The sequence below is a fragment of the Pteronotus mesoamericanus genome, unplaced genomic scaffold, assembly GCF_021234165.1.
Source record: "Pteronotus mesoamericanus isolate MK-2021 breed Mesoamerican mustached bat unplaced genomic scaffold, CSHL_Meso_final contig_20, whole genome shotgun sequence".
Lineage (NCBI taxonomy): Eukaryota > Metazoa > Chordata > Mammalia > Chiroptera > Mormoopidae > Pteronotus > Pteronotus mesoamericanus.
In genome coordinates, this window is record NW_026555085.1 from 63,698,195 (window position 1) to 63,720,671 (window position 22,477).

The following is a 22,477-nucleotide window of genomic DNA, read 5'->3' on the forward strand; positions in this document are numbered from 1 at the left end:
GCATGTATCAGTACTTTATTCCTTTTTACTGATAAATAATATCTTATGGATATACCAAATATTATTTATCCATTCATCAGTTGACAGACATTGGCTTGATTTTACTTTATGGCTATTAAGAATAATGCTGCTATGAACATTCACGTACCAGTTTTTGTAAAGATGTATGTTTTCAGTTTTGTTAACACTTGTTATTGTCTCTGTTTTTTTATTTTAGCCATCCTAGTGGGAGTAAAATGATATCTCATTGTGGTTTTGACTTGCATTTCTGTAATTACTAATGATGTGGAGCATCTTTCATGTTTTTTTGGCCATTTGTCTGTCTTTGTTAGAGAAATATTTATTCAAACCCTTTGTGCTTTTATAAATTTAGATTGTTTGTCTTTTTATTATTGAATTGTAAGAGTTCTTTATGTATTCTGAATATGAATATATGATTTGTGAATATTTTCTCCCATTCTGAAAGACATCCTCTCACTTTTTTGATGGTGTTCTTTGAAACAGAAGTTTTTCATTCTGATGAGTCTAATTTACATATTCTTCATTCCTTAGGATTTTCTATATACAAGATCATGTTATCTGCAAAATGAGATAATTTTATTAATTCCTTTACAATCTGGATGTCTTTACTTTTCCCTTGCCTAATTGTCCTAGCTAGACCTTCTACCACGACACTGAGTAGAAATGGGGATATTATTGCCTTACTCTTTTTTTGTCCTCACCCAAGGACATGCTTATTGATTTTAGAGAGAAGGGATGGGGGAGGAGAGAGAGAGAAACATCAATCTGTTGCCTTTCTCTTGTGCCCTGACCGGGGACCAAATGTGCAACCTAGGCATGTGCCCTGACCTGGAATCAAACCCACGATCTTTCCATTTACAGGACACTCCAACCAACTGAGCCACACAGGCCAGGGCTATTGTCTTATTTTTGATCTTAAGAGGAAAGCTTTCAATTTTACTCCATTAAGTATAATGTTAGATATGGATTTTTGATAGACGCATTTTACCAGGTTGAGGACATTCCCTTCTATTCCTAGTTTTTTTAATAATTGTATCATGAAGATTGGATTTTATTCATATATACAGGGTGGGGCAAAAGTAGGTTTACAGTTGTTTGTATGGAAAATAATACAATAATTAATAAATAATAATACAAGAATAAACTCTGTCTTGCATACTCACAACTATAAACCTGCTTTTCCCCCTCCCAGTATATACTCCCTTGTACTTCATTTTCTCACTTAGTAATATATCCTGGAAATCACTCCAAGTCAGTTCACAGGATTTGCCCCCATTTCTCTTGTGTGTGTGTACTGGTGAATGCAACTTGAGTATAAAAATTAAATATTTTATATTTGAACATTCTTTAAGCCTTATGGAGTCTATACAGCTCACAACATTTACCCCTTATCATATTTATCTACCTCTATTTATCTATTTCTAATCCTTACATTAATAGGAGAGTACAAATTAATAAGTATGGCATGAATACTCAATCTGAAACCAGAGGGCAAATCCCCACTTCTGCCAAATATTAATTCCTATAGAAATCAGATAGTGAAGTAGAAAACAGGGATAGAGTGAATTATTTTAAAAAATTCAACCACCAAAATTTTAATGTAGTACTGCTATAAGTTGCACTCACCAGGTAATACTGAGGTACAATCCATGCTCCTGAGGAACTTACCAACCAGGGTGCGAAAGGAAGACAGGCCAGCAAGTAGCTCAAATACAAGGCATAAACGAGGTTCAACAAGCTGTAGAAGGAATGTAAAGAAAAAAATAGGTTACATCTGGAACCAGGGAGGCCAGCACAGAGAGGGGGCATTTGGGGAAACCCGAAGGATGAGCTTCCTGACAGGCGAAGACGGCCAGGTGACAATTCTGAGAAAGATCCTCCAGAAGCTCAGGCGTGGAAGGGAGGGCAGATCGGGGCTAGGAAAAAATGAACCTCACTTGACCACCGCTTGTGGTTTTCATGCAAATGACATATAGATTCCTGTACTTAAGTTAATCTTATGAGGAATACTACTAATGAAACAGCTATAACTGGGGTTGTTCTGGTTGCAGTGGAGGGTGAGAAGCTTATGAGATACTCCCTGAGAGCCATCCAAGGAACAAACTAGAAACTAGTTGAAAGTCATAGATAGGAGTACAGGGCATACAAGGGGAGGCATTAAGAGGAATAGCCCAGAGAGACCTGCAACACTGGGACGGGTAAGGAGGTATTAGGGTAGAAAATAGATATACGTGTGCAGGGGTGTGTGTGTGTGTGTGAGAGAGAGAGAGAGAGAGAGAGAATATATGTCTGTGTTTGTTTATATGCTTTCCTACAAGTGTGGGACAGTAAGAGGGTTAATGATATAATAAGGAGAAATAGATGATGAAGACAGTAAAAGGAAAGAGAAGAAGGGAAGGAAGTGAAATAAAAAAGAGACAGAAACAGAGAATTAAATTGTGCACTGCTACCGAAGCTGAAAGAGGGAAGTGTTTCAAGAAGAAGTGAGTCATTTCAGAAGAGGTACAGATGACAAGTAAGCACATAAAAAGGTGTTCAACACCATTAGTCATTTGAAAAATGGAAATTAAAACCCTAGAAAAACAACTGCATACCCATTTGAATGGTTAAAATTTAAACAGCTGTATTGGCAAGGATATGAAGAATCTGGAATTCTCATATACTGCTGATGGGAATGCAAAATGGTTGATCATCTTGAAAAATAGTTTTGGCACTTTCTTAAAAAGTTAAACATACACTTACCAGATGATCTAGCCATTCCACTCCTAGAGAAACCCCAGAGAAAACTCATGTCCATTTAAAGCCATACACAAATGTTCATGGTAGCTTTATTTAAAGTAGCCAAGAGCTGGAAAGAACTAAAGTACCTATCACCAGATAAATGTATACACATATTATGGTATATTCATACAATGGAATACTATTCAGCAATACAAAGATATGAACTATTGATATACACAACAATATGGATGAAGCCAGACAAAAAAGGAGTACATACTTTATGACTCCCTTTACGTAAAGTTCTACAAAATGCACTGTAACCTATAGTTGCAGAGAGCAGAGCAATGGTTACTTGAGGAAGGGGGCTGGGTGGGAGGGATGGCTATGGTCGTTTTTTTTTTTTACAGTGATGGTTTCAGTTTGTATACATCTACAAAACCTTATCTAATTGTACACTTTAATTATGTGCTGTTAATTGAATGTTAAATGTACCTCAATAAAGCTATTATTTTTAAAAGAAGAAGAAAGAATAAGAAGTTGAACATTGATAGAGTTAACTCTAGAGGAAAGAACCAGAAAAGCAGAGATTAAAATGAGACCATTTGACATTCTCCAAGTTCATTGCTGACTCTGACAGAGCAGTTCTAATGAAGGTGAAAGCCAGACTGCCAGAGGTCAGGAGAGAGAAGGTGATAGAAATACAGATGCAGGGTGTATTTACTGCTCCTGTGTTAGTCTGCTCTGGTTGCCATAACAAAATGCCATAGACTTAATAGCTTAAACAACAGAAATGTATTTTCCCATAGTTCTGGAGACTAGAGCTCCAAGATCAAGGTGCCTGCATGGTCAGTTTCTGGTAAGAGCTCTCATCCATTCTTGCCTGTGCATATGAACACCCTCACTGTGGCTTCACAAGGCAGAGAGAAAGAGAACTCTGTGTCTTTCTTTTCTTGTAAGAGTACCAGGGCTATCAGATTAGGACCCCACCATTATGAGCTTATCTAACACTAATTACCGTTCAAAGCTCTCTCTCCAAATACTATCATATTGAGGGTTAGGGCTTCAACATAAGAAATTAGGAGACACAAACATTTAGTCCATAATAATTCCTTAAGAAGTTTGACCAGAATTAAGGAGGAAACTTGAGGAGGTGGAAGAATTAAGAATAAAATAGATATGAACATATTTGTTGAAGGGGCTGGAAGAGAAGAGGCCACCAGGGATAGAAATGACAGATGGGCGTGGCTGGGATGTTGAAGGCAGGGGAGGGAGTCAGAGAGTTAACAGCCAATGCCGCAGCTTCTGGCCCAGGCAAGGCAGTGGGCTAAGGGGCCGATACACACGGGCTCATGGAACCTTCTCAACAGCCCCATGAGAGGGGGGCATCCTCCCCCTTTTCTAAGTGAGGAAACAGGTTCTGAAAGACTAAGGGAAAAACCAAGATCTCCAGATGAGTGTCAGCATGGAGACCTGACTGCAGAGCTTGTGTTTCCTCCCCCGGGCTCACACACAGCCTTTCTGAGACCCCTCAAGTCTTCTGAGCTGGTATATTCTACAGTGTCCAGGAGACCGCAATGACACAGGGTCTTCAAAAAAAGTCAGGATGGAAGCATTACAGTTTTACTCAGGATTTTTTTTTTCATTTGCCTCATTCTCCTTTAGCAATTCAGATAAGAAGAACTCATGTTTGTTTTTCTTTAAATGAGTGCTCTTTCTTTGAAAACTTAATATTTTTCTCTTAGTATTTTAGAAAAATGTAAAAGAATTCCATCTATCATACTCGATAGCTCCATAACCAATAGGAATATTGGAAAATACAGATTTCCCTTCTTCTCCATCTTCCTTTTCCTGTCCCCCACCCTCTCTCCCCCGCCTTGATTATTGCATTGTGCATGGCAGCATAAATAGCCCACCTTTATCTGCTTACGCTTCGCCAGAACGGGCACCCTGAAACTGTCTCTCAGACTGTGCAGCCTAAAGGCCATCAACAGTGTCCCTTGAGAGGCCACTCTATTGGAGTGCTCCAACTAGCTACCTGTGGAATAGAGAATTTTTTTCAGAGCACTTTAGACAATTGCGTTCTATTCTGGAAACAGTTACTTAGTGTCTCACCCCTTCCTTGTACAAAATGGTAGCTCTCCTCCCCTCCCCCCCTCCCTTCCCACCCCCTCCCCGTGTACCCAGTCAGTCCCATGTGTCTGTGGTCAGTTGTGGTGGTGAGCTGATTTTCTAGCCAGTACCGCAGGGCTTATACAACCAGCAAATCTAATTCGCTTTGGTTTGAAATATTTTAGGAAAAAAGTTCAGATCTGAGAAATCAGGGTCCAACCAGAAGAAATTCCAGAATTGTAAATGGCGCAGAGAGATTGCTGTTAGCCCTGACTCCAAAAGTTCCAGCCACCTTTGTTCTCCCTCCAGTAAGATCTCAGTCTACCAAAAGGTGCTGTACTGGGGGGGTGGGGGGGTGGGGGAGGAGGATAGGGGGTTAAAATAAAAGTGTCCTCTTTTAAGTCCACGAAGGACAGAGTATTGTGGGACTGAAGGATACCTAAACTCCCAGGGTGACCAGCATGGGTCTCCTTGTGAACCTTGTGCGAACACTGAGGAGGCTCATCTCCTTCCAGTATACTCCCGTCTGCAAAGGAGTTAACAGTTCCTAACTGAAGCTTCTTTTCTCTTCTGTTCTTCCCTCTTCTCCCTTCTCTTACTTTTCCCTCCCTCCCCTTCTTTTTCCCTTTTTCTATATTTTTCAAACTTTGAAGAAAACAGAACCACAAGAACAAAGAATACTGGCTTCTCCAAATTTTCCAGGTCTATCTTAAAGAGAAGCACAGAACTACCCTCACAAGGGTTTTGCTATTGCTTAGAATAATAGAATGGCATGTTGTCAGAGAGACACGGCCTCTAGAGAGATAATGTCTTTAAAGCAGGGATGCTCTACTGTGTCTTTTTTTTTTTTAGATTTTATTTATTTATTTATTTTTAGAGAGAGGAAGAGAAACATTGATTGGTTGCCTCTGACGCACCCCCAACCAAGAACCTGGCCTGCAACCCAGGCATGTGCTCTGACCAGGATCAAACGTGCAACATTTTGGTTTGTAGGATGATGCCCAACCCACTGAGCCATACCGGTCAGGGCCCTGCTATGTCTTGATCTTTTCTCACCACAACAGAGAAAGAGAGTTATTGGTATTCTGCAATAATTAAGAATACTCTGAGTATTTTATTGGGGCATACCAATCGCACTGTAGTTTAATTCCAGCAAATTTAGAATGAAAAAAATAAAACAGGAAAATCTACTACTCACATTACCGTTAATCTGATACATGGCCAGAGCTTAAGTGCTCTAAATCCATATTCCCAATGTGTGGATAAAAGATTTGAGACAATGTGTCTAGTCGAGCAGACCCTTGGGGGGCCACTTCAGTCCAGGTACCCCCTACAGATCAGGCCAGGAGGATTCAAATGGACCTGGATAACACAAACACTGAGCCAGAATGTGAAGTCTGGGACTGCCGATGCTTGCCTCAGGCACTTGGGGGCCCCAAGGAAGGTGGTGACGTGTCAGCATCCCCAGTGAATGTAATCAGAAACACTGGAAGCAGCTGAGGCCACAGAGACAGAGCCACGGCCCAGCTGCTGCAAGCCCAACATGCAGCCGCAGGTGTTCCTGTCCTTCAGGAAACAGACCGTGGCTGACGCTAGGAAGAGCCTCGTGAGTGCAGTCAGAAGGGCTCCTAACGCTCTCGCGTCATCCTTCACGTTTGAGCGAATAAAAACTCTTAACTTGGAATCTGTTGCATTCAACCTATTTGGATAGGACCTTTGAAAACATATTCTAAAGAACTGAAAAGGGGAGTTCAAAAAGAAATACAAAGGAAACAATTCAAGCTAACTGCAGTCTAGTTTTTAAAATATGTGTACTTTTCCAAGGTCACATTTTGTTTTGTCGCTTTCTAAATGGAGCTAGTGTCAGCACCTGCTCAGGGACATTTGACCATTCCCGAGTGACCCACTGGTACTTAGGGTGTTTAGACAAGGTGGCCAAAGACTCTTGCCATGTAATTCACCTGTTATTTTGGTTTTTCAGACACTGCCACCATGTTCCTACTAGCCCCATCTGTTGAAAAGTATTTAGAAAACTCAAGTCTTTAAACAGTTAAAAGTATTGCTTAATTTTGTGAATACCGTTTCATTATTTATTAATTTTTGATCATTAGACTAATGCATCGATATTTGGGAGAGAAACAGCAGGTGTACAATCTCTAGGCTTCTTCCCTACCTGTGACTGGAAAGGAAGGACTTACATTTACTTAAACCAGTTCTATACATGGGATGTGAGGGAAGCCAGACTCCAGGGTCGCTGCTGAGCAATAATGGGGACAGAGGGCTCCTTGTTATAAGTCACTGAAGTGGTAAATTACTTTTTTTTTACAATATTCAAAAACATTGACCAAGTAGAAAACATAATAGCCCATTAACTGCTTTTAGGACTATACAGTGCTTTTCGGGTTAGAAAGGGCTCAGGCAATATAACTGAGTTTGGCCAAGGTCTGGGATTTTAGCCTACTTACAAGTCAGCAAGTTAGCCTGTGACTGTTCTGCAAATGCTGGCAGAAGACACAAGACTCCTACATCAGAGACAAAAGACCTTTATTATTAACAGCAGAGCAGGCAACATGAGCTTTATGTTGTGTCAGTTCCCTTGGCCTCCCAAGCCCCGGTGGGGGCACCGTGCAGCAGCCTGGACGCTGGCAGTGGGTTTGTCACCACTGAGTAATACTGAGCTTGGAGGAACCCACCTCTTTTATGCAAGCCTGCTCTTTTTGCCCCAGAGGGAGACATTAGCGTATCCTTTAAGATTGCTTCCTGCAAACATAACCCTGAGAAATGGCCCAGGGAAAGAGGGGCCAGGGCCTTGCTTTCTTGACTCACCCAGCACAGTGTACGGGAGCGGGAGAGCCCCAGGGGAGGGTGTTTCCCAGCAAGTGGGCCTTCAGAAGGAGTATCTCAAGAGTGTAGCCTTTCTCTGCATTAAGTTTACAGTAAGTTTGTACACCCATACTAGCTTGGGGAGTTTTTATAACCAACTGTCTAAGAGAAGAACTATCGTCTTTTTCTATTACAGGATGAAATTGAGAAAGCCAAGAGAGATGTTATGGTTGAATATTGTCAAAGTAAGTATAGTATATGTGAACTACATGCGTTCTCACTCTGAATTCAATAAAAAGCAATATTATATAGAAATCCAGACAATGGTTTGTTTTAGGTAAACCACAGTCCTATTAGATAAAACCAAGCTAAGCTGTCCTCTGATACACAGAAAAAGGAGCATCAGAGGTGAAGGGTAGGAGGTGCTTGGAGGGGGCCCATGCCTTGCCTTCCTGCACGAGCAGCCCGATGCAGACAGAGATTTCTTCATGGCAGAGATGCTCTGCTCTCTTCAAAAGATTTTCTGGAGAAGTAGATCCTGGAACCTCTATGAGAGATGAAACAACTTGGACTCACCTCCTAGACATCATCTCGTCTCACTATGCTCTTCAGGGTCAGATCATGGCCTCCGGCAATAGCCTGAGAGCTCTGCTGGAAGACTTCCCCACCACCAGGGACACCTTTTCCATGGTGGGGCAACCACAAGAAAAGAAGGGGTCGAGGGACTCCAAGGAAAGCCCAAAGGCTGAACCCAGTGCATAATTCCCTTTAGATCTTGTTAAGTCCCCTTTTCACCCAACCCCTCCCAGGGAAGAGGCATGTTAAGTTTAGTATGGAAATCTTGCTCCATTTACTGCATTTGACCTTGATCTTCTGGTCCAGAATGGCAAAAGAAAGAGTTAACACATCAAGAAAAAGAGTATCTTTGTATTTGAACCCAGAAGGACTTCTTTGTTTATGGGCTGTTTGACTGCCCTTTCAATCTATGCGCCCCCCGCCCGCCACCCCAGAGCCCTAAGGTTTTCATCGGTCAGACCCTTTTCCATAAACCCGCACCTAAAATGAGCAAACAAATAAGTAGACTTGATCTTGAGCTGTCCTGCCATCAAATATTTCACTCAATGGGGTAGGAGAAATATTAAGAGAAAAATGGTATAGCAGTGCTTTGGATAAATCAGTGTTTTTCCGTATTTCTTTGACAGAGAAAAAATATATATGAGTAGTGATATTAAGTGATGAGAGTACAGCTGCCTTCATACTTTCTTATCACGCTTTAGCCAGTTTGCCAAATGTTCTTAACTCAGCCAACCTGGAGTTCGCTCACCTGGATGAGGAGCTGGCATACCTGTGCAGTCAGTGACCACACTTCCTTAAAACAAGGAGGAGGTATTATGCAGTTATGCAGCCTCCAAGGGGGAGAGAAAACAGCCTGTGGGGTGAGCTTACCTCCCTCCTGACTCTTTCCTTACTGCACGGGGTTTAGTGCTGAGAACGGGGAATAAAAAATATGAACAGGGAGATGACAGGGACTGAAAGGCCATTTGTATCAGAGCACTCTTTCACTCACTTTTTAATTCATGCATTGTTCACACATTATGTAGTCAGTGCTTCCTTAGTACCAGGCACTTTGCGGTGTGCTGGAGTTACAAGGGCGATTAAACCACTGACTCTGGCAGTAAATTCAGTCTCCCCGGGGGCGACTGCTATAAACAAAAAAGTAACTTCAGAGATTTCAAAGACAACATCTTGGAGTTGTGTAAAAAGTTCTGTGAGGACATAAAAGAAGGAGTATTTAACCCAGGGCCGCAGGGAGAAATTCAAAGAGGAGGGGATAGGGAAGTTGGAGTTTACCAAGAAAATGGGGATGATAGAACAGGCTAGAGAAGTACCAGAGAATGAAAGAAGTTATGGCCTTAAGCCTTTGGCTGACTGACAGCTGGCTATCAGAATAGTGGCCAGTCCTACCTTGATACTGACAAGGTGCCCAATTTGTAGATGCCAGTGTTTTGTCTCATGAGCTCAGGTGGTATTCTCACTTGAATAGACTTGGGGATTCACCCAGTGAAAGAATGCATTCGAGAGAGGAGTAAGGCAAATATAGCTCAGTTTACCCACTATTTTGTAAAGGGTTTGACCTGCTGCCCAATGAGGCTGAAGTGTATCTTTCTCTCATTAAAACGTCACAGGATAATCCTCTAAGACTTCCCAGTTCCAGTCTCTCATCCATTCACTAGCCAAGTCAACCATTTATAATCTAAAAATTGGAAATATAATTTTTAAAATAGTTTCCAGAAGCCTAAACATGAGTTTGCTACATTTGCGTTGAGCGTAAAATGTATTCGGGAAGTCGATTTTTGTTTCTGATCTCTTTTATTTGTAGCAGCCAATGAGAAAGGAGAAAGGGGGAAAAAATCCCTCAAACTTGTAGGTCCTGGTCATTTCCTTTATTGTTTATTGTGGATGAGTGTGTGTTTCCTAAAGATTAAGGGAAACAGTCACTTGAGAGAGAGCCTAGAGCCCTACGCCATCTGGTCAGTTAATGTGAGATAATTCCAGGGCAAGCATTTGGTCCCTGAAGTCTGAGCAATCACACAGAGCCTCGCTTATACAGTCAGGCAATGGATGAGCAGCAACTGGTAGAGATTCAGTGTTTCTCTACTATATCCATCTCCTGCTTCCTAAACTCTCTAGATTTAACAGGTCCCTTTTAGTACACTCACATAAAATGGATTATAGAAAAAGGAGCTTCTGTCTTCTGTGGAAGTTTTTAAAAGATACTGTATAAGATTCTTTCTAATTTCAAAGTCTATGATTCATTCCATACACTAAGTAAATAAATATTGAACATCAGCCATGAAAAGGTATAGGTAGAGGGCCAGGGCCCGGTGTTAGAATGCTTGGACTTCACCCAGCTCAGTCCTAAATTGCCCTGAGGCCTCAGGCCAATCACTTCTCTTCAATCTCTAGACCTCAACTCTTCACCTACTGAGTGAGGAAATTGCAGCAGCTCTCCGAAGTTAAATGCTATGGTTCATAGGGCTAAGGTGTCTAGAGCTTGATTCTAAGGGTTAGGACTGCTGAGGCAAGACTTCCAGGAAAGGGGCCGGTTAAGTGGAAATCACCCCAGGCCAAGTTTAATTAGAGATGAAGGCACAGAGTGAAGGAATGAGGGTCATGGAGGACAGGGTCCTTACCTCAAACATAAAATAAGGAGTTGGGTTAGATTAAAGGTAAGACATAAGTTTTGTTTTAAGTGCCAGTTCCAACAATGAGTGCCTTTCTGAGGAGGATTCTAAGCATCCCAAGTATGTGACAGTGTTGTAATTGATTGGGAATGTCTGCGTCAAGGACAGGGAGACAGTTGGCCTCTGACTCGGGTTTGCTATCCCTTGATGAGAAAAGCCCCGTGAGTTCTTTAAGTTTTAAATTCTATGGTGCTGCTTAATCCTTGAGAGGCTGTAATGTCTGTAATGTGCTGTGTCTAGTTTTAGCAGAGAACCCACCCCTGCCCCTGAACCAGACCAGAGACTCTTGAGAAGAAGCGCCAAGGAGAGGTCTCCTCCCAAGGAGGCGGCCCCTCCAGGCCTCCATGCCTCATGGTGCCAGAGGAGTCCAGTCTGGAGGCTAGGCTGACATTCGGCCACACTCCCAAGAGCAGTGGCATTAGCTGATAGAGGAGTGAAGAAGGTATAGGGAGAAAGGACACTAATGCCAATCGAACCCTTACTATGTGACAGGCAGTCACCAGTACCCCATATAGCTGCGTTATGCGTCCTAGAAGAAGGCACCCCTTCCTCTGGACATGGGTAGCCCCACACCCGCGTGCAGAGCTTGGCAAGTAAAGGCTGGAGCTCAGCCACTGGCGGTTGCCTCTGGCCACTCCCTGACCAACAGCAGTACACGGCAGCCCTGGCGCCGAGCCCTGCACAGCAGCAGGGTAGGCAGGGCCCTTGCCCCTTGGGCAAGGGGAAATAGGAAATTACAGTACGTTGTGATGAAGACTAGAAGTATAAGGAAAGCAGCCACCAGGAAATGTTCAATATTATCTGAAGGACTAGAAAATGGGGATGGGGAGCAAGGCAGGCTTCAGGGAACCCAGATCTTAAAGGATGATTAGTGTGTCAGGCAGACAAGGAAAAGAACTTTAGCTCAGGCTGGGAGACCCCCATATGCAAAAGTACAAAGGTGAGAGACAGCATTTGGATGTGTGAGTGGCTCCTGTCCAGAGTATGTGAGGACGGGATCAGAAATAAAATGCGCAGACAGACAGGCAAGATCCAGAAGTCTGGCTCTTGTCTTTCAACAACAGGGAAAAAGAGGAACCAGACGAACCCCCTAAATGGGACCTCAATTAGGAAGCTACTGAAACTGCACAGACAATAGAGGTTTAGGAGGTAAAATCAGCTAGGCCAGGTAGTAGAATTAATATGGGGCTAAGGGAAAGTGAGGGCTCTAGGATGTCACCCAGAGTCTGTGGCCTGGGTGAATAAAACAATGGCAGTGCCATAATTGCTTAATGGGCACAGAGTTTCCGTTTCGGAAGATGGAAAGAAGTTCTGGGTGGTGGTGATGGTTGCACAACAATGCCAATGTCTTAATGCCACTGAAGTACACACTTGAAAATGGTTAAAACAGTAAATTTTATGCTATGTATATTTTTCTGCAATTTTTTAAATGCAGAACAAGGGATGGCGGTGCTATTCAGAGGAAGCAATACGGAGAAGGACATGACAAATCACAGCGCAGAAGCCTCAGCTATGAATTTCTTTCCTTAGTTTCCCAACAAGCCTCAGATGCTCCTTCGTCTGGATTTTTGTCTGCACTTTCATATACATCCATTCCACCACGCTTCCATCACAGAATCATGTTTGCATGTCCAGCTGCTTCTGGAATGCAAGCTCTTTGAGGGCAGTGGCTCTCATTTCACAGCCTGGGTGTGTGCCTCTGGCTCTGACTGGGTTGAACGGGAGGATGAGAAGGGGGAGAGGGCGCGCGGGAAGTGGAGGGAGTTCCGGCCAGTGGCTTTTTGTTCCGTTATGAAATAACGGAACATGCCATCATCTGCTGGCAGGAATCTGGTTTGAGGCTTAAAAAAGACTTGGAATTATTGAAAAAGAAAATGGGCATACAAGCAGATCAAAGGAAAGAGAAAGGATTGTCCCAGGCTGACACAGCTCAGGCTGTGATTGCATCGGTATAATTAGTGGTGTGATTTCTTCCAGCTGTGTGTGACTAGCAGCAGAACGCAGAACAGCCGAAAGGACCCGGAGCTGGAGTTTTGCTAGGTGTGTGGGTAGGGAGTATAAAAAGGCAGAGAACCGGAGGTGCTGGTGAGACAGTGGTTTGCGTGTTTGACTTGACACCCCATCTGGGTTGGGAGGGAGTGAGGTCGGAACGGAAGTGACACAGGGAGACCGAGAGCTGGGTGATGTCAAGGAGCATATTTGGTAGGGTGAAGGGTGAGTGGGAGTGAATGAGCGAGGAAACTGGAAGAGGCCGAGCTGGGAAAGTAGGATATTCAAGTTTAGGACTTTGGAGGTGATGTGGTCCCCGATGATGATGAGGTCTGGATTTGATGCTCCAGAGATGGAGGCTGAAGGGAAACGAAACTGAAGGGGGATGATGTTGAGCAGGTCAAGGAACTGTCAGGCCAAGAGGCTGATGGGGCACCCTCCTTGTGGGGCTGAGAACAGGGCTACCATCTTGCACAGAACAGCCACTGCTTTCTGCTGCTCTCTCTGCCCCTCCTCAGCAGATGGCTGCTCCCTGCAGTCAGGAGTGGAAATGGCAGGGGAAAAAATGGATAAGGTGTAAAGGATACCACCTGGTAGATGGCCCTGTGGCTCCAGGGACATGTGTGATTCTCAGAGGCCAAGGACTGGTTCAGCCTCGCTGCTGCCTGCAGCCCCGTGTGCTCAGACACAGACCTCGTGACATTTTATCATTGATATTCAATGTTTCCTGGGGGCAGCTTTGAACACTGTGAACTGAATAATAGAGATAAAACTGGAATAAGCTAGCTTTGATCTACTCCAGAACAGAATAGCCTGACTTTGTGGTTGCTGAAATAAAGCCAGCTCTCAAAACTAACTCCACACTTTGTTCCTGAGCTTCAAATTATCTGTTTAAAACCCTGAGATTTGAAATGTAGGTTTAAGGCCAGTGATTCACTCTATTCACAGTACAGTTGTCATGACTTAAAAAGTCTCATTTTCAGAATATTTGATATTGAAAACATTCAGTCCTCAGTTAAAACAAACCACATTCTACTTTGATAGGTGGAAAGAGTCATCTGACTCTCTCTTAGAGACCCAGAAATAATTAACAGCAATCAAGAAATGCCCCTCTGGTTTCCAAAATGCCCCCGGGAGGGTAAGACCCTCCAATCAAAAGTCCTTGACTTAGACAGTGGAAGTGGGTGTGAATGTGGGATGGACTCAGTAGGACCTGAGGAGTAAAGGAGAAGGGGAGGGTCTCAAAACGACTCCCCGATCTCTGGTTTGGAGCGCTGAGGGGTTGTGGATCTTTGAACATGGGAAGGGGCCCAAGAGTGGGATAGAAGGGGGTGAGGAATTCAATAGTTGCCTTTCTTGATTGCGGAGGTCTGAGGCACCAACCAAGATGAAAAAAGTTGGAACAGGGGAGGGGACCAGGCCTGTGAACGTGGATTCAGGAGTCACCAGCGAACAGATGGTAGTTGCAGCCAAAAGCGTGAGCGAGATTGCCCAGGGCCTGGGAGAGTGAGAAGAGCAGAGCGGAGGGCCGAGGGGGCCCCGGGCACACCCGCAAGGCACCGTGTGGGGTGGGGACACTGCCTCTGCTGCATGCTTCCTTCTGTTTGTCTGTCTGTCAGGACTGCCCAGACCAGCATAACTGAGACAGGCCCGAGGTGGCACTGTTCTCTGGCCTTACCCCCAGCCCTCAATTCTTAACCAACATGTTGAGGGCCTCACTTCTTAACCAACTACACCGAGGGTTCCAACGTGCCTTTCTACTGGGCTTCGTGCATCCCTCGGCCCCCACCTGCCCCTGGCCACCTTACCAGATACCCGCACCTTAGCATCGCAATAACAAACTTTTTACGGCACCTCACAACTTATAAAATAGTTTTCAAATGCTTGATACTCTTTTTAAAAATCATTCCTTACACCAGTCCTATGAGTGAGGAATCCTTATCCCCATTTTATGGGTTAAAAAACTCAAAGAGGATAATTTGTCTAAAGCCACACAGCTATGGGTGATAGATATTGGTCTCAAAATCAGGACCTCTGATGCCGGATTCTGCATCTGATAACTGCGCAGCGCAACGTTTTCCACACCATGGGAACACAAGTAATTAGGCGTGAAGGCACTGACTTCATTTAGCGGGGAAACAGCCTCTGCCCTTACCCTCTGTCTCAGTGGGCGCCTCACCCCTGAGATGATATAGAAACCAGCTCAGGATAACACTTCTCAGTAAGTATAGTAGAAAGATCATGAGCTTCCAACTGTATGAAGGTCAAAAACAGGCAAAACCCAATAAAGTCTCAAAGAAAATCTAGCATTGATTAATGTAAAATTCAGGATTGTGGTCCCTCAGGGGGCCACCGGGGAGATACACATCAGGTACTTCAACGAAACTGGTGACATTCTAATTCTCAGACCAGGTGGTGGGTCCCTGGGCTATGCAAGTCCTTAAACCAGGCAGATGCAGATAATGTGTTTGTACATAAACTCACGGCAAAGAGACAGATATGCCGCTGCCTAAGAAATGATCAGGTATTTGGAAGTGGAGGAGAGCAAAGAGAGACATGAAAAGGGGGGCCAGAGCCTGGTGAACCTGCAAAGAAACACAGTGGGGAGGGAAGGGAAACAGAAGCCGATCTCTAGAGCCCAATTCTAGAACTGGACAGAAATGTGCTTAACTCAACTTCATCTCTTAGGAGCTGAAGTTAGGTGGGCAAGATCCGGGTCACCTCAGCTTTCTCATCTGTGAAACCGGAACAAAATAGGCACATCCAAGGGTTATCGTAAGAATTAAGTGAGAAGATAATGTGTGGGGGAGGAAGAAACTTTCCCCTATCATTTTAGGCTCTCCCAACTGGTGCAATAATCAAATTGAGTTGAGATGGATTAACAAGAGAAAATAACTCAATTTAATTATATACATGTGCATAGGAACCCCTCATAATTGGGAGAGTCAGAGACCCCACACAAAAGGTTCAGAGACAGAAAGGGGAAATGAGGTATGTGTGACATCCGGACAGAAGACAGGGTGAGGTAAGGCTTCAGCGGGGAGGAAGGTCATTTGCAGGAGATAAGACGAACAGATGTTCAGTAATTACAAGTTTGCCCTGCCCTATAAGTAGGTCATAAAAAGTCATCTCTGGTGATAACTTGTGGGCAAGGCCACAAATTTAAATTCTTTAAGGGAGAGATCAAAGTTTCTCCTGAGCCTGCAGACTGTCAATTGCCATCAACTCAAAACAATCCACATGCCGAGTGGCACGTCTTAGGGATGCCTTTTCTGAACCCCTTCACTTGTAACCCTCCATGTGGAGCTGGCCACCTAATTCACGCCCCTCCTTTCCTGTCTTACCACACCTCTCCCTCCCTGCATGCCCACTCCTTCCTCAGCACAGCTCAGGCTAAAATCAGCCCAATTGCTCTTTTCCCCTCAGAGATATTTATAACTGTGGCCGCCAGGAGTGGCCTGAGACAGAGGCCTGCTGCCCTCAGGTTTGGACCGCTGGGCTTGTGAGTCACCACAGTTGGGCTGTTATAAATAGTTCACGCTGGAAACGCCTCTTTTTTAGGAGAGAAATGTTGTGCTACCCACGTTTTCTTCTAACGACAGAGAAGATTTCAGCCCCAGCCCCGGTGTTTGCTGTCTGTTGACAGGAAAGTCTTCCTTAACTTATGGTTCATACCTCAGCCTTCTGAAGTGCTGGTTATGTTCAAAACCCTGACAGAAAAGGTTTGTATTTTTGTGTGTGTGCCTAAGTGTAAACTGGCTGGGGGTTTTTTCCTCACGATTAAACATATCAATTTCAGAGAACATCTCTTGTTTTTTTCCAGGGACATCTGAAAATTGAAATCTTTTCACAGTTCCTAATATTATTCTATTACAAGAATTTTTCCTCATATTATCATTTCTCTTGGGCCTCATTATTTCATGAGTTCTGTTTCTCTCTGGTCATTAATGAGCACTAATTCAAATTTCCAAAGTTCTTCATTATTCCTCAATTTCCTTCCAAACCCTTCAAAATAAAAACCCCATCCTGATTCCCTGAAGCTCGTGAAAAGTTGAGATCACATTTAAGCACAAGAATCAGCTAATTCCTGTTTTTTGGGAGATTGCTCTGCATAGTAAGTACCTAAATTGATAGAGGATAATATTGGCAACCATTAAAAAAGTAGTATAATAATACTTAAAGCACTCAAATAAGTATTTGCTGAATAAATGTTGAAAAGGGTAGTTTGGGAACATTCTGATTTTTCTTTGTTAGTGAAAACATGTTTAACAACCTAGATTCCTTACACTTTCTTTTTCCCCCCAGCTTTATTGTGGTATAATTAACAAAGAAAATTGTACAATATGATGACTTAATATACCTATACATTGTGAAAGGATTACTACAAGTAAGTTAATTAACACATCCATCACCTTACACAGTTATCTCTAGCGTGTGCATGTGTGATAAGACCATTTATCTACTTTCTTAGAAAATTTTCAGTATTATGTGAAAAATAATACAAACAGAGTTTCTTCAACATGGAATCTGAGTTGCCATCCCTTGCACATCTTACTCCTCCAACCTTTGGTGTGTTTAAACTGGGAGAAACAAAACAAAACAAAACAAAACAAAAAAAACACCTTTGGACTGCGCCTAAAGCAACATTGTGTTCCAAACACTCTTTGGAAAGTTAACAGGAATGCAGGCATTCTGACTACTGGACTAAAAATTAAAGGCTTTCTTTAGAATTAGCACCACCATGTATAGCTAGAGAATAACTTAGTTTATTTGCATCTATAGAAATGCCATCCTTGATTTATTAACAGCAATAGAAACTTCTTCCTTCTCTCCATGTAATTATCCCCCTTCCCTTCCTCATGAAAATGCCTTGCCTTTACCCTCCTGATCAGAACATTATTTTGGTTTCTGCCTGAATCCATGCTTCCCAAATAGCTATTCTTTTGGATCTCAAATAAATGTTTGTTGCCTCTCACTTTGGCTTTTTTTTTTTTTTAGGTTACCATGTACAATACAGCATTATGGACTGTAGGTCCCATGCTGTGCATTAGATCCCCAGAACTTTTCCATCGTATAACTCAAAGTCTGTATCCTTTGACCAACATCTCCCCATTTCCCCTACTCCCTGGCAACCACCATTCTGTAAGTTTGACTTTTTTTAAAGATTGCACATGTGATTGAGATCATACCATATACATCTTTCTTTTTCTGGCTTATTTCTCTTAGAATAATGTCTTGCAGTTCCATCCATACTATTGCAAATGGCCAGATTTCCTTCTTTTTCATGTGTGTGTGTATGTCACATTTTCAAAATTTATTTATCCACCCACTGGATTCTTAGGTTGTTTTCTTAGCTTGGTTATTGGGAGTAATGCCATAATGAATATGGGAGTTTAGATAATCTCTTCAAGACACTGCTTTTGTTTCCTTTGGATGTATATCCAGGAGTGGGACTGCTGGGCCATATGGTAGTTCTACATGCAAAAGAATGAAACTGGGCTCCTATCTTATACCTTTACATCTTTTGCAAACATTAACTTGGAACCAATTAAAGACTTAAATGTAAGACCAGAAATTATAAAACTCCTAGAAGAAAACAGGAAAATCTCCTTGACATTGGTCTTTGTGATGACTTTTTTGGATATAATACCAAAAGCACAGTCATCAAAAGTAAAAATAAACAAGCGGGACTATATCAAATTAAAGAGCTTCTGCACAGCAGAAAAAAACAACCAACAAAATGAATAGGCAACCTATGGAATGGGAGAAAATTTGCAAACCATATATCTAATAAGGGGGTAATACCTAAAATATGTAAGGAATTCATACAACTCAATAGCAAAAAAAAAAATCTTATTTTAAAATGGGCAAAGGACCTGGATCGACATCTTTCCAAAGAAGACATACAAATGGCCAACCAGTAAATGTAAAGGTACTCAACATCACTAATTATCAGGGAAATGCAAATCAAAACCACAGCTATCATCCCACACCTGTTAGGAAGGCTATTATTAAAAAGACAGCAGAAATCAAGTGTTGGCAAAGATGTGGAGAGAAGGGAACACTTGTTCACTATGGATGGGAATGTATTGCCTAGCTGTTATGGAAAACACTATAAATATTCCTCAAAAAGTTAAAAATAGAACTACCGTTTCTTTCATTGAAGAACTTTTAGGAGTGTGTGTGTGTGTGTGTGTGTGTGTGTGTAACCTTCTTCAGGTAGATCATAAATTTTCACTTTTCCTTCACTTGAACATTAATATTTAAGATCCAGGACTTGATTTGTATTTGTATGTTATCCAGGAGTGTGCAACCTGCAGCCTATGGGCTGTGTGAGTCCCAGGATGGCTACGAATGAGGCCCAACAGAAAACTGTAAATTTATTTAAAACATTATGAGATTTTTTATGATTACATGTTACAATGTATTTAATGTGTGACCCGGGACAACTCCTCTTCTTTCAGTGTGGCCCAGAGGTGCCAAAAGTTTGGACACCCCTGGAACTATGTTGATAAATATCTATGCTTTGCTTACAGGTATTCCCTCAGGGCAATGTTGTCTGAATTGGGGTCTCTCCTAGGAGTTATTTGTGACCCTTGTAATTTCTCAGTGGCCATACAAACATTTTTTGATGTATTTATGATCACCAATGGCTTTAAACAAAGAGAAACACGTTGTTTTGAACCCCTACCCCAGGAATGACCTAGTCCAAAGGCCTATAACCCAGTTTATGAATAGATTTGATGTTCTATTTTTCATCAAATAGCCTATAACTACTATCCTATATTATGCTATGAAAATGTTTATCTAAATATTTGTGTTTAAATATGTCATCTTTAATAATTGCTCATGTATTTGATATGCCCTTACAAGGTTCTTAAAATTTATTTCCTTGTATTGATTTTACCCACAGGAAGCTTTTAGAGCCTTAAAGCAACTCTACAGCTGATGGCTCCTCTCTATGACATTGCGGCCTACCTTTTCAGCTTTGCTAAACTTGGGAATTGTCCAGCAGGTTCTGAATTTCCTCTAAGTCCTAACCCTTTGAGCGGTGACTGGGGAGGAACCGAGGGCATTGGTTAGTGATTAAAGGTAATCAAGCCACCTTCAATGTTTCATTAGAATTCTATAAAACTCTTTTTCCTTCCAGCTTTACTGAGGTATAATTGACAAATAAAATTGTAAGATATTTAATGTGATGATTTGATACACATATACATTGCAAAATGTTTCCCTCAGTAATTACTAAGAAGTTCTTAATAGTTGGAAAGACAGAACTAAAATATTTTCTCATAAATGACTGATAAGGACAAAAGGAAAGTCCCATTATACACTGTATCCAAACTGATTAATTCCACATTTGCAGGTTAACCACAAAGTATACCAAGTCAGGAGTGAGGGGGCCTCTACCACTTGGTTCCTGGTAGCTAGACACTTTCCTCTCTGGGTTTTGGTTTGTTCATCTGTAAAATGGGGATGAAAACACTTATCTCTTGGAAATGTTCTGTAAACTGAAATCTATGTAATAATTATTTCATTCCCTTTCCCTTCCTGGCCTTCGGGAACTAATATGGCAAGGTCGGAGCCAAACGTTCACCATCAGGAAGCTTACAGACAGCCCTTGGTTAGCCAACAGTGGCCCAGTGGTTCTGTGGTAAGAACGATCCAGCGAGGCTTTACCTGTATCTGCCCAGTGCTAATCTGTGAACTCTAACTCTGCACTAGGTTCCAAAATAAACACACAAGGTAAATTAAAGATACTTAAATGTTTAGTAAGCTGGTTTTATCAGAGGCAAGGAAACTAATCTTGTTATTTTAATAACTCGACTCTCATCTAAATTACGTCATTAGTCGTGTTAATTAATAGCAATATATTATAACATAGTAGCTAAGGATTTTAAACAACGAGAAGCAGCAATAAAATTGGGTAATATGCTTATTCAAACTTAATGGTCTTAAATGTACTATAATCTGAATCTTTTCTTCTCTGATCGTTACATAAAGAAAATACATTTTTGGAGCCCCTGATTGGTTTGCCAGTAGATTTGCATTATGCTAATGAACGCTGAAGGAATCTCTAAGCGTTCAGGTGGGAGACACAGGGAAGTGGGTGAGTGCTGAGCCACGAGGAAGATCCTGCCGGTGAGGAACTGCAGCGCGAAGTTGGGTTTTAGGGGGAGGGGCAGTTGGCACGACTCAGTAGAAAGCACAGAATTGTTGTAGAGCTTTCAAAACTACCAGCATCCAGAGATTAGACAAGTTCCAAAGCACTCTTTGGTCCTTTCCTTTTACTAATTCAGGGGCTGTCATAAAAGAGGTTTACTCAGAAAATAAGCTGAACCTCTCTCAGGAGAGGGCGTGGGGGCTGGGCTTCAGATGAGGACAAGAGAAAGGAGGATGGGCCAGGGAAAATGCCATCCCTGCCCTCAAGATGGGGACACAGGTGTTACATGGAGATGAGCTAGAAGGTGATATAGAGCCAGAGCCATGCTTCCAAAGGAAGTCACTGCACAGGAAGTCCCACAGCAGCTGGGAGGGCAGGCCTGCAAGAGGGGATGGGCCGGGGGCTGGGAACGGGGGGCGGCGGGGGGGGCGGGAGAGGGGGGGCGACACTTGCCCTCACTGAATCAATGGAGACAAACAAAAAGGATGGTCCTGGCAAGACAAGCCAAGATCACTTGCAAAGACAACAGGCAGGACTACATGTGGCCAGTCCAAAGAACGGTGAACCTGGCAGTGTAGCACTGAGGAACAGTGGGAAGTGAGGCCAAATTATTGAATTCAGAATAAAAGAAATTGGTTTCTTATATTTATATGTTTCTGAACCAGAATCATTGAAATATGCAGGGCCCTAGCTTTCCGAGGTGTGAGATTAGAGGCACACACCTTGTCATGTCAGTAAAAACATTTGTGCTCCAAGAGGATGTACAGAGTTTTGCATACTCTGCTTTGCTGAAAATAGATAAAGAGAAAGCTGAACTAAAATAAATCCCCCTCTAAGATAGCCTTTGTAAAAAGCCTAGGCTGTTTAGTTTCCCAGAGGAGGCAGGAGAACTAAGGTGGAAAGATGGGGTGGGTCTGTTCACATGCACCCCCAACTCCTTTCGGTCTTCTCAGAACAATTTGGGGCTACATGAAATGACTTTTGTGGACTTATATGCTTTAAACTATTTTTCAAAGGGACACTCTGGATTTCAGCATCAGTCCCCCCACCGCCTCCCTCCGCACCTACCCCTCCCCACCCCCCGCCCCGCCATTTGGCAGAGGAGGCAGCTTTTAGACACAGTTCTGCAGGGACAGGCCCTGTGACCTCTGCCAAATCCTCTCCTTCCTTGAAAGCGAGCAGCTCCCCTGGAGTCAGCACGAAACAGAGGGCGCAATCAGAATGTGGGAGTTTACATTGTGATTTCCTTGGAAAGGATTAGGAAGGCAATTAAAGCCCAGATACTACACACTAAACTTAGTGTTTCAGGAACTCTCCAGACCAACTAAGAACACAGTGTGCTGGCTCTGAGGACTCACGCGAAGACAGGGCCACCGTGATTCCTCTCGCCCCCTCTGATTTCCCA

At 42.8% G+C, this 22,477-nt stretch overlaps 1 protein-coding gene and 1 pseudogene across 1 annotated transcript in view; both read left to right on the forward strand.

Moving 5' to 3' along the window:
- LOC129066903 (uncharacterized) overlaps window positions 1-11,345 on the forward strand; it is a 38,308-nt pseudogene extending 26,963 nt beyond the window's left edge.
- A 2,950-nt stretch (window positions 11,346-14,295) lies between these two features.
- LOC129066904 (coiled-coil domain-containing protein 162-like) overlaps window positions 14,296-22,477 on the forward strand; it is a 63,790-nt gene continuing 55,608 nt past the window's right edge. Inside the window, 2 exon segments of the mRNA XM_054568639.1 lie at window positions 14,296-14,414; window positions 16,335-16,392. Coding sequence (XP_054424614.1) covers window positions 14,296-14,414; window positions 16,335-16,392 — 177 coding nt within the window.